Here is a 13,499-nt window from a genome sequence, read left to right as displayed (position 1 = left end):
GAGACAGCTTTAGAAAAGCAACGGAGATTCTCCATTGCTTTTTTTAAAGCTGTCTCGCTATGTTAAACCCATTTAACATAGCAAAACAGTTTGTAAAAAGCAACGGAGATCTTGCTTTCTCTGTTGCTTTTGCCCACAGCTCTGATGTACTGCGTGGGCATATGCATGCGCAGTACATCAGAACTGCCGCAGAATACCAGACAGCTGTGGAAGGGCAGCAAGGAGGCATTATACCATGCCATTATTTAAGAAAAGTAATTATTTTTTTCCTTAAATAATGGCATTGTATAAGAGCAATAACCCACTTCTGGGTGTGTAATTTTGCTGGATTTACCCACGATTGGCTTTGTTTGGCCACTCGGGCTTCGCCCTCGTGACCAAACCACACCAACCGTGGGTAAATCCAGCATTACCCACACCCAGGTGTGGGTTATTGCTATAATAAACTACAATTTCAGAGCCAAAAAACACTCCTCTTGTGGTAGATAGGCTACCTAGTCCTTACCACTCCCACTGATAAGCTGAAAGGCTTCCGTCTAACACAGAAAGGTCTGGTGAACTTAGAAACTTACAAAACAGTCCTGGATACAGCAAATCTGTATCTGGACTATTCTAGTAACAGGAAAGGTGGGAAACAAGCTTAGAACTTTTTTTGTTTTGTTTTTTTTTTCAGAAAAAAACAGTTAAAATAGTAATAAAATCACTTTAAATGCAATGCAAGCTAACACACTTGAGTGTGTAACAATATTAAAGCAAATGCAGTTAAAATAAATGCAGTTAAATGAAAAAAAATGACTTAAATCAAGTGCAGGAAGCAGTATAATCAGAAAAAATAAAAATGGAGGCACTTAAAGTCTCTCTTTCTCCTTTCTGTTGCTCTTGTAGTCTGCAGGATGCCAAAATTGGATCCATGGAGCTTAAACAAGTACAAATTTTGCTAGCAATCCTTAATAGCTCTGACTACAACACTTCTCTACCCTGAAATGTGAAGTCTGTCTCTATTTGTTAATTTCATCTTATGTTTGAGATACACATAAAACTCCCTTGTAATGGTTTACTTACAATCCACATTTTCTAAACCCAATTCCCCATTATTATAACTATCGATTACCATTCATTCTTTTCTATCTCTGATGTTATTACAGACTCTCTGTCCTGCCTATCTAGTTATTTATTTATTTAACATCTGTTTACCGGGAAAGTCCGACTGGGACAGAGCCCTTTTTCAGCAGAGGCCTAGGGAGTAATGCTCCAGATGCATATCTCTCAAATTTGTGAGGAAACTGGAGCACCTAGAGGAAACCCATGCAAATGCAGGGAGGACATGCAGACTCTGCAGAGAAGGCACTTCAGCCAAGAATTGAACCAGAGTACCTCTTGCTGTGAGGTGACAATACTAACCGCTGCAACACTGTGCCTCCCTAGTTATATATCTTCTGTATTCCAACAGTAGTCTGCATTACGTAATATATATGAATATAGTTAATTAGTTAATTGTTAATACTACTGGTTAGCATACTTTCTGTTTGTAAATTTACATAGTTTTTGATATGTTGTTCTTGTTTTCTGCCACACTGGTCAATTTCCTATTCCAAGTAGTTTTGTGAAAACTGACTGGCAAGGCATTATCCTTAAAAGATGTGGTCCCCATGTTCAAAAAATGCTACAATATCAGTGCAAATAATTTGGCAGTGTAGGGTTATACCTGGTAATGATTTGATGATTCTGCAATGACCGAGCATTGTACTGCAGTTGCTGTTGACAGGGCAGCTTGATACTGCCTGTGGACATCAAATGCTATTTATAAGGCAGGGTCACGCTGCGCTATCTAGCTGACAGTGTCAGGTGTGAGCAGATAGATCAAGCTGAAAATCCAGGAAATAAAATGCTCAGGACGTAGAAAGTAATATGTAGGAATATTTTTATATAGTAAGAAGTGGTGTATTATCCCTTCTATGTATTTAGTATAAAATGTAAATGTAAATTTTAATGTAAACTAGAGATGTTTTGTTCAAGAAAAAATAGGAATGTCAGTTACCCTTTCCACCTTGCTCAGCCAGTCACAGCACTATGTGGCTTTGTCCTTTAAGTAAAGAATGTTATGTTAAACTGTGAGCAGCCTTGTACATATTATTTATTATTCATGAAAAGCCTACCTTGTGTGACTGTCTACTCCCTATTCCACATATTCACCAATTCTGTGTGGCCACATTTACGAGGGTCTACAGTTTACCTTACCAGTGCAGAGGGATAGTGTCTCTAACTGGACCACACTGTCAGCAAGAAAACTGGCAATGGATAAAAATGCTTAATTTTATATTAACAAGTATAAAGAAAAAAATAAAATCTGGCTTTTTTAAGTCAGAAATATGTTTGCTGCATGACAGAAGCTACAGGAACTGTAGAGGAAATGGAAGTGAATCAGTTAAGTAACTTTTCAATGTATTTTAAGAGAAACATAAACAAAGAGCTGATAGATATGATAGCGCACTAAATAAAACTAAAGCAGTCAATATCTGTAAATAAGATAACGTAAAATAATATCATTAGGATTCGTAAAGATGAATATGAGGTGCACACTATGTATATACCTTGAGGTAACTATTCTGAACTCAAGAAAAGCACTACCACAATACTGTTGCTGTCTATTGACTCAGAAAGGTTGCACAAAGTGTACACGTGGGCCACATTCCAAAAGAGTTGCTCTCAGTGTAAGTCTGCCCTGATTCCGAAAAACTTGCTCTCAGTGTAAGTGACTTATTTTGGTGTAAGGCCTATCCAAAAGCAGGCTTACTACAGGGATCAGATTCCAAAACACCTGCTCTCAGCCTGCTGTCAGTGTAAATACCTGTTTTTATTATCTTGTTCATATAAATTGTCTTAACTTTCATGTATCATTTGAAGCTGAAAATGGGTTCCTGAATCAGTCTGACTATCCCAGTAAACCAATGTTAAATACATAAATAAATAAATATATGAATAAATAAATAAATAAACGAAATGGTTGCTTACACTGCGACCAAGTCTTTGGGAATTGGGGACTATAGTGTGCACCTTCTGGTAACCTTTATGATATTTTTTGCCAGCTCTTATTTGATATCAGCCATAATTCAGGGTTCAACTTAAGGCCATAGTGGAAGGAATGTGCAGCCAGTATCAAAAATTTGGTCACATTCTGAAACATTTTTTATTTTAAGAAGATTTTTTGGTTGATTTTTTTTCTGCTTAGGTAATTGAGGCAGGGACTTATAAAACATGTTTGACTAAAGAAGTTTAAATGGCAATTTTTTTAAATAATGCTTTAAATTTTTAAAGCATCTTAATGACACAACCCTTGAAACAGTAACAATTTTGGTATGCCTTTTACTCTAATATTTAATTATTTAATTTCTGCTGTGGCAGATAAGTTATTTATTAGTTATTATTAGTTAACACTAACGGGACACTGCGGTGGTGGTGCTGCGGTAGCGTTGTCACCCCACAGTAAGACGTTGTCCCATTTGATTCTCAGCTAGAGCGTCTTCTGTGTGGAGATATGCGTGAATGGGCGTACCTTCGTTGAAGGTTGTGCGTCAGAGATGGCAACTCTGTGCGTAAAAATCTGCTGCAAATCATTAGCGGACCGGAGTTCCGCTGTGGCGACCCCTAACTGGGAAAAGCCGAAAGACGCAACAACAACAACATTAGTTAACACTAACGAGCGATATCCATGAGTAAACCTAAGTAAATAAAGTCGTAATGAGATGTAAATGAGGAAGGATGTAAAACAGCATATGCTAATGAAACATTCTCTCGCATGTTTCTGATTCATAATGACATTTTCCTGCATTTTCACTCCATCCACAGATATGTTATATAAAGAGGAGTCACACCTATGCTATTTACTTTACAATCCATGAAGATGCTGTCACTTGCTGTTAGCCTTGCTATTTCCTATTAAGTTCTGCTAGTTTTGGCTGAGCCAAAATCATTTGCATCCAGATGCACTCATTGGCCAAGAAGGTGGAGATATAATCAGTGAATTAACCAATATAATTTTGATAATCAGGAGACACTACTTAGAGTGAACAGAAATATTATAAGGGTGTTAGTGACTATGTATGACCACCACAGGGAAACTGGAGGAATGCCTGGACTTCCTGTTCCTGTGGATACTAAGGAATGTATAGCCCTCAATGTACTTGCCATAGGGACCTTCTAGAGACAAACTGGGGACACACTGGGTATCTGACAGACTTCTGCCTCAACAGTACTGCATCATTTTTGGAAATAATCTTGACATGTGTGGATCAGTACATCCAGTTTCCAATATCACCTCAGGACTAAGTCAGGACCATGAGTGCCTTTATGGGGTGGCATGTCTCCATGAGGTATTCAGTACAAAACATTGCACCCATGTTGACATTATGGCCCCTTCTAGTCCGCAGGCTGACTGGTGCTGCAATAGGAAGAGCTACCATTCCATCAATTTTTGGACTAGGCTTATAAATGCCTTAGGGCAGATAGCCTAGTATAAACCTATGAATCTATGAACCTAATTGTTAGGTAGTGTGCAATATATGGGGGTGCATCGCCAATGCCTCTGCCCAGCATCCTGGCAGTGCACATGCTTCCCATATCTAGCACACTAGCTCAGTCTACCAGCTCTTACTGAATGCTAGGATGCCCAGTGGTCATCTAGTTGGTAAGTGGAAAATATTTTCTTTTGTTTTTCTATTTTATTTAACTAGTTATTCATGGTAAAATATATTGCTGAATGCAAAACCACTTTTTTTTGTTTTGTTCTCCACCCCTTTCTCTCTCTCTCTCTCTCTCACTGTCTTATTTTTTTTTCTTTCAGGAGATGCTGGATATTTGCTGGAGCCATGGCTCATGAGAACCAGTGAGAAATCCAAGTAGAGCTGCAGAAGAGACCTACAACACATCCCTGTCCCAGACCCTTATTGTCATTGGTAGAGGGTCTTTGCCCTCTTGAAGAGTCATTTCAGGTGCCAGGATGAGTCTGGGGGTGCTCTTCAGTATGACCAAGCTACTGCATGCAGTATGTTTACTGCATGCTGAATTCTGCACAACATGATCATGCACCATACCTCTCAACCTGGAAACATCAAAATTCTCGGCAAGGGCCCATGAAAAATAGGTACAAATCTGTATGTTGATTAACATAAAATTTGCATACATAAATCTGTAGCCACCACCCACTCCAAGGGAATTGTGGGACACCAACTTTTAAACGCAACCTGACGAACAGACAACCAAAATATGATCATGAAACACAAAATAAGAACAACAATAGAGTTTTATTTATATTAATATTTGAACTTGTGCAAACCTCAAATACAATATTTTTTATAAAAATAATACTTCAGTGCGCTTCAGTCATCTTCATTAAATAACAAAATATAAACCAGAACAACAAATTATTTATATTATTAACACAAAAGTTTGAACTTGTATAAAATGGAAATAAAATTCTCTTATATAAAAATAAAATTTACTGTCTTGTACTAGTCTACTTACTTGCTACCTAATACCACCCTATGAACCTACTATGCCTACAAATACATAAAAAAGCTATTTCTAGCTGATGAAATACCAGCCCGCAAACCATATTTTGCATACTACATCATGGTCAAAGATACTTTTTAACTTTGAAAAAAAAAATCACAACCTGAGTGCACTAGCACAGCTAGAAAAACAAATAGGACCTGAGCTAAGAAAAGTTCCGAGGGCTGAAAACATGTTGCCCAAGTTGACATCACTTCTGAATAAGTACCCATCAATGATCATTTAGCTATCACCACTTCATAACCATGAAGTAGTGTCTGTTCAATTTAATGCTTGGATCTTTACTATATTAATTTTACAATCTGAATGCATCATCTCAGGCACAATAAAATCTCCTCTATAGGAGAAGTAGGTTTTTCTCCTCTATCCAGCAATCTCCTTCTTTTGAACTCTCCGTGACCCTCTCTCACACCCCCTTAAGAATTTCTCCTTTCTTCTTTTTCTTACCTAAGACACTTCTTACACCTTTGAAAAGAGGACTACCTAGTATAAGTAAAACTACGCTGTTGTCCGTGTCTCATATTTTCTCAAGGATGTCTTGTCTATGTTTGCTATTCATGAGATAAATTTTTTTTATTAATTCCATATATGATATGCCCTTTTTTCTCCAATTATGTTTGTTAATGACAATATGTATTAATATGTATCTATGTAACTTGTATGTAACTCACTGTCAATGTGGAGCTTTTCTCCCCGGGACTCCGCTGAAAATGGACATATATCCAGTCGGATCTTCCCGGTCAACAAATGTAAAATAAAAATAAATAAATAAAAATAAAAAATAAAACTACTATCCAGACTCCACACACAAACACTACAACATCTGCGGATACTGGATGCATTTTCATGTAAAACAAAATCAGCTAAATATAGCCTGTCAAACAAAAAAGAAGGTATGGTGGTCATTGGTCACTCATTCCATTACAAGATCTTGAATAGGCCAAGCCATCATGTTTGTTTCAGGTACTGCCTTCCAGATAGGATGTTATATTTTCTTTATTGACTTGTTAACAACTTACTAAGCACAAGTTTATCTTTTCATTGTGACCTAGGAACACTGTGTCCAGTCAAGTGCCTTTCCTGGAGATGCACTGGAACAAATGGAGAATTAGGGAATCAAACCCAGGACTACATTAAGAAGCTTGCTAGCACCTAATAGTTTTTCATCCTATCCAGTAACTGCTAGATTGCATTTATCCCCTCCATTTATCACATCAAGATGGCTATCATTCATTGGGTACAGTCAGCTATGAGAGCTATATCAGCATAATCCATTTACTCTCATTGACTCAATGGATAACTGATGGTTATACATGTTCTAGTCACTTCAGAATAGCATCAGAAACATATAATGCATGCACTAGGATACCTTGATGGTCAAGTGAGTTTTCAGTATAACTTTTACTAAAGGCAACTTAGCCAGTATACTTATTTTCTGTAAAGCTAATGTATAATCATTAAATTGTTTTACTTACCATTTATGTAGGTGTGCATTTATTTATTTTTTTCTTGAGAATGTCTAACTTGGAAATCCCCATTTTAGACGTAGAACAAAAAGCACACAATCCTGCCAAAGGCAGCTCACACACAATAAAGTCCAAATGTAGGAAAGCAAAATGTGGGCACACCAACAAAGCTGAACAGAGACAAATAAACCGTTATTCTTCCAAAGTTGTAGTGTATCAGTTTTATTGTAAAAGGATGAGCACTTTTGCGGGGTTACCACTTCCTCAGATCCACATAAAATGACAGTTAAAAACATGCATCCCACACAAATCTTTCCAAATATAGTCAAAGGACAATCTTTGAGACTCTCACGTCTTAATACCAGCAACATGGACCTGACCAAGTCACTTGATACCTTTCTACATGACCTTTCGAATAGAGGTTACCCTGATAGGCTGACAACCAATGTCCATAGAGAGATAGAGGTGCATAGGACTGACAAAGGGGCGCCATATTTTTCAAACATAAGAATCATAATAAACCACATGGCAACACTAAGTTCACCACCAGATATCCAAAGGTGCTTTTCACCAGTTTGAGTAACATCTATGAGTTTTGTGACATTATTAGAAAAAATTGGCCCATCTTGTTAGTGGATGATGGAATAAACAAGGTGGTTGGACATGACCCTACTTTTATTTTTACGAACAATATGAGTTTGCAAAGGATTTTATGCTATGGTCCCAAGTGCTCAGGGATGGAATCCGCACAAGGACCAGGAACCCTTCCCTGTGGGAAATGCAAAGTATGCACATTTATTGTAAAAGAACAAGTGTTTATTCATCCCAGTAACAGAAGGGAGTTTATTCCAAGATTGTCTGCTACCTGTAATAGTAACTGCTTAGTATATCTAACAACCTGCACACAGTGTCAAGGATTTTATGTAGCAAAAACAATGCGTAAGCTTAAGGAAAGGATCTTGGAACACGCTAGCAATATAAGGAATAATGTACATACCAATGCTTTGGCAGCAGACACAGGCAAAACAGGTCATAATGTTTTTCATTTTAGAGTTCTACAACAGGTCAGACCTGGTATAAGGAGAGGAGATGTGAATAAGTATTTAGAGAATCTGGAGGTTAAATGGATAATAGCACTGCAAGCCCACAGAGATCCAGAGCTTAATGCTAGTGTACCTTTAAAGCCAGCACTAATTAAAAGAAGCTGAATCCGATTTGTTATTTTAAAGTAACTTGTTATTTTAATTTGTATAAATTGTCTGTTTTAACTGTCATTTTATGTGGATCTGAGGAAGTGGTAACCCAGCGAAAGTACTCATCCTTTTACAATAATACTGATACACTACAACTTTGGAAGAATAAAGCTTTATTTGTCTCTGCTCAGCTTTGTTGGTGTGCTCACATTTTGCTTTTCTACAAATCCCCATTTTCATCAGAGTTCTGCAAAGTATAAAAGTATCCATAAGCCTAAGTGAGAGACTATGACCAAAACTGAAGTAAAAGTCAGTAAATTACATAACAAATGTGTGATATTACTTTCATTGTCAGAGAGGTAATAAGCATGACATATGCATCTAGCCAAAGCTGTGTAGCTATGTAATGTGGCACCGTTGAGAGTTTCCCAGACTAGTGCCCCTGAACCCAAAGCTGAGGAATAACAAACACTTTGCTGCAGTTACTAGCACACACTGAGTTCCATTTGCAAACACTAATGCAGTATTGGCTTTTATTTATGAAGCCCCAATATCCTTGCAGCTTTGTAAATAAATGATCGTACCATGCTTGCACCCCACAGGCAGCTTCCACTCTCAGAGCACCTGCCTGCTTGGCTCCAGTCTAGTTACATCTCTGCATGTAACACATATGTTGCAGATATACACAAGGATGCACAAATAACTTTCAGAGAGAACACATATAAATATATTTGCTGGAAATAGCATATAAAGTTTAGAGGACTGACAAAATAGCTTTAGTATATAATCACTACTAAATATACATCACCAAAAGTATGCAGTAGGGTAAAGAGTTGGACCCAATCCTGCAATGTACCTATAGATGTTTTTTTCAAAGAGAACTAAAGGTCTTCCCTTCATGAACATGTTTTAAAGGTTGAAGTAGCTTGTAACATAGGCTGCCATCATGTACTTAATAGTTACGCAAGTAATTATTTTTATCTTCTTACATGGAGGTGGAGGAGGAGCTGGGGGAAGAACTCGAAGAAGTAAAATATTTCTTCATGTCGGGCTGGTTGTAGCACCATTGCTCTGACCCAAGTCTGACTGCTGCTGCTGCTGCCTGGAACTCTGTTGCACTGACTGAAGTCTGAAATGAACGGGTAGCAGTGACTGACTGTAAGTTGTAAAAATTAGACTTCACTTCTAATTAAAAATAAATAAAAAAACACTACTGGGTGACTCTGTTGCTGGCTTGCTGCTCTCTCGCTTTGCAGCTGTAGCCTGTGTTACTGTAGTAGTTCTATGCAGTCTCGTTCCCGAGTCCCGACTCCTAACCTGACCCTCTCTAACCTAACTGAACTTAATACTGCTGTCTCAGTCTCGAAAGAAGCGCTAAGCTCTGTACTTGCCTTTAGGAATCATATCAGAATATTCGGATTAGCTGCTGCTTCACCTGTCCTGAAGTCTGGACTGTCCAAGACACACGTTGCTGCTACCCAAATGTAAACACTCAGACAGTAACACCCCTCGAGCCCTCAGCCAAATTCTGACTGGCTGGCAGGCTGCTCGCGATGCTGATGTCATTCCTCATGTGATGACGCCAGCAGAAGATTTCCAAGGTGGAAAAGATTTAAAAAAAGGCCAGGAATTAATTGGGAATAAAGGGGCCAATCAAAAATTCATGGCACCTCATTATTTGGACCTCAAAATCAATAAATGCCGAGGAATTCGGCATAGTTGAGAGGTATGTCATGCACCTGTCTGGTGGTGAAGTGACCTATGATGTCACTGCAGCTTCCAGTTCCAGTCCCATTATGACAAATGGTGACCAGCCAACAGCAGCTCATGCATGGCGTATGACTGCGCAGGTAAAGAAGCAGCAACTAGTTCAGAACTATTGACCAAGACATCTGGGTTAGTGTTTCCTTTCTTACAAAAAAGCACAGAATATAATTTATACAGTGATATGAGTAGCTATGCTGTGCGGTGCATGATCTACTGTCACTGTTCATCTGACATTCCTTCTCAACTTCAAATGATTATTATTTTTTTTCTTATTTCAAAACAGTTAATTATATTATTGCTTATAAAAGTGGTCTGAGTACTCACTGACTCCTGTTCAGTGATGTCATAAGGTTTCATATAATTCATAATCACATTTTAAGTGTTTTGCACAATAAATTCTAGGAAGATGGTTTACCTAAGTATGCACATACTAAATGTCCTAATGTGGAATGCTTTTTCAGTTTGAAGTATGTTGCGTGTTCAGTCACTGCACATCGGATTATTTTGTCAGGCACAATAATTTGTGCTTTGGTGAGGTTGAAGTGTCAGCAGTGTTTGTTTACTTGGCAGGATACTCATTTTAATCTGCAATTTTTTTGTTATTAGTGTTTCCTTGTAGTTAATTCACAGCTGTAACAATGTCAATGCATACAGCATTAATGGTAATACTCGTACCAATCATATGCTATGGCATACACCTTTCTTTCCACAGTTCAATAAGGTTTTAAGCAGTTCCATTACAGGAATGAAATGTACACAGTTGAAAAGTGTTGCCCCCCCCCTTTAAATAACTTAATTCCCTTCAAGTTAAACATTCACCTGTGTTTGTGAAGCTCATACTGTAAGTAACAGAAATGTTATACTCGATTCACCGTAGGTCAAAGTCAAATGTGTCATTCACATCTGGAAAAGATAGGCTATGTGATGGTGCAAGTGATTTTGAAGAGGGGCTGCCATGAGAGCTTGATAGTGAGCTGGTCCAATATGGTGACCTACTCGATACAGGTGATCCTGCAGACACTGATTTAACAGTGCTGAGGGACTGTGATCTGTATCTCAGATGAGAAGTTTTGCTAGGTGTAGATTAATGCTGTCATGGCTTGCATGAAATCTGTTGGGCTTGTTCCACCTGACTACTTATAGTATTTTCTTGAGAAGCAATTGTAGTCTCATGTGAACTGCCCCCACATGTCCAGGTAGTACCCCATTCTCTTCCCCTTCTAACAGTCAATCCTGCTTGAGTCTGGTAAGTCCTAACTAGTGTACATATGAAGGCACTCAACAGATGCTTGGTGTGCCACCATGCTATGCATCATTGTGATACTGGCATTATTCCTACTCTGTGCCATTTCCATATAGCGTTGGAAATCCTAACATAAACCTTGGAGGAATCTGGCCATTTCCAAATAACTCTTTGGGGTAGTGCTCTGAGACCTAACTATGTCACTGCATATTTGCTACTTGGCAGTCAATGCTATGTGCGTTTTTGGGGTAGCTGTGACAAATTCTTGTGCCTGGCTCCCCTTTGTGAAGGTGTCACTGGGTCACTGTTGCCTTTGAATGTCTGCCATCATTCTCAAAGTGGTTGCCTGGGTTTGGAGATACTGGTGTACAGATGCAGGGTGTTCCATCTGTACAAGCATGAATGTAATGTCAGCATGTGCTTGACTTTGTGATGCACTTTCACTTCCTGCAGAGTTACCAACACATTGTGGGGTGAGTGACCCTGCCCTTAAACTTGCAGACTGTGTGCCACCTTCCTCAGGTTGCCTTATAAATATAACTGTTATCATCATCTTCAGCAGACACTGGGCTGCTGATATTCTACACATTTATTGGTATAGTGGAAATATTTGTTTCCACTGCTGAGCATGTAAAAAGTGATCTGAAAACATTACTAATAAAGAAATAGCATACACTCTACTTATTATGGAGGTTTGAGGGACACTTCCCATGCACTCTGCCTTCATTGTCTTTTTGTGTAGATGTGGACGGTTCACCTATTAAAAGTAATTATCATGTGATTAATGTAATCATTCCATGTCAACATGTCAGGATAACACCATTTTTCAAGCTCTGGGCCCTTTCAGGATTCACATTTTAACATTTTCTTCTGAAAATGATATCAAGGTGTTCTTTCAGTATTATGAGAGCTGATTAAAAAAAAATCATCAGTCTGCTTATACCTACAGGCTGCAATGAAGTCTAACCAATTCTTTAGTACATTCATTTGATAACATTCCTAAGGCAAGTGCAATGTGGACCAGCAGCTGCATAAAATAAAGCAAGCAAAGTTGCATGGAACCTGTTTCTGTGCATTTTGTTTCAGTTGCAGCCCATTTATAGCATTCATTTGAACTTTTAATTTGGGATTTTCATGGCAGCTCACCCACCTGTTCTTCTGTGTTAGTTTTCAACACAGCTCTTCTTTACCTGCTCATTAATTAAAGAATATTGAACTGAATGTGGTTTTCTTTTAAAGGTAAGGAAAACATATCACTTACTAGGTAAATGATTGACACTTCTAAGCAGGCTGAAGTTTATATCATGGAACCTTCTTCACACATTAATATTGTGTTTTGCTTTTGCTCTAAGCTGGAGTTTTCCTTGTACTGTAAATGAACGCTCACCCTGTATATAAGAAACCACATTTGTGTGTATGGTTTTAATGGGATGGTGGAATAGTGGTGTAGTGATTAGCACTGTTGCACCATAATTGCATTTTTCTAGTTTACTTTCCAGTTGGAGTTCTTTCTGTGTAGAGTATACATATCTTCTCTGGTTCTGTGTTAGCTTCTAGCACATACTTTGGTTTCTTCCCATGTCCCAAAGACATGCAGTGGATCAACTGGTGCTCCTCTAAATTGTCTGTAGTTATATGTGCACATGTGTGTGCATGCACACGTCTGTGTTTATTTCCTTCACTGGACTGGCGGACCATCCAGACTTAATACCCTGCTTTACATCCTCTGAGTGCTGGGAAATGCTAAAAGATTCCTATGAATTCTGATTAAGATAAACACATTTTCAGAGAATGAATGAATGAATGTTTTCACTGCCAAAATAAAAATGAAATATTTTCATTTTATTTTCTTATTTCTGTTGTTTTTGTTTTTCCTTGTCAAACTTACCTAACAAGTATTGTCTTTGGTGCTCAGTGAGTTTTGTCAAATATTTATTATTATAAAAGCTTTGACTGTTACAAAATCATTCACAATGAATCATTTCAATCCACACATTAGCAGTGTTAAATTTTGTGCAAATTAAAATTCACTTTTGCTAGAAATAACTTAATGTCCCTATTTCTCTATGTCCTGTTTTAGATATATCGGAAAGAGCAGAGTGATATCATGGGCCGTATTTCATCTCAATGTACAAGCTGATCTTAAAAATGACCTTTCGTTCAGTATTGGGAGTTTTATCAGAAATAAGACTGTAAGTATTTTAAATAACTAAATTAAGCAGCACATGAGAGACAACTCTTATTCTAGCGTATATATGGATT

The 13,499-nt window shown here is 38.0% G+C and overlaps 1 protein-coding gene across 1 annotated transcript in view; it reads left to right on the top strand.

Moving 5' to 3' along the window:
- Positions 1-13,499, top strand: part of LOC122794911 — a 221,540-nt gene that overhangs the window by 94,362 nt on the left and 113,679 nt on the right. The window contains exon 3 of the mRNA XM_044063504.1: positions 13,318-13,429. Within this exon, the coding sequence (XP_043919439.1) occupies positions 13,318-13,429 (112 nt within the window). The remainder of the gene's footprint in view (positions 1-13,317; positions 13,430-13,499) is intronic.

The sequence above is a fragment of the Protopterus annectens genome, chromosome 2.part1 (genome assembly GCF_019279795.1).
Source record: "Protopterus annectens isolate FY-2018-M chromosome 2.part1, PAN1.0, whole genome shotgun sequence".
NCBI classification, from domain to species: domain Eukaryota; kingdom Metazoa; phylum Chordata; order Ceratodontiformes; family Protopteridae; genus Protopterus; species Protopterus annectens.
Note: the sequence above shows the minus strand (reverse complement) of the source record. Positions and strands in the feature narration are given on the sequence as shown.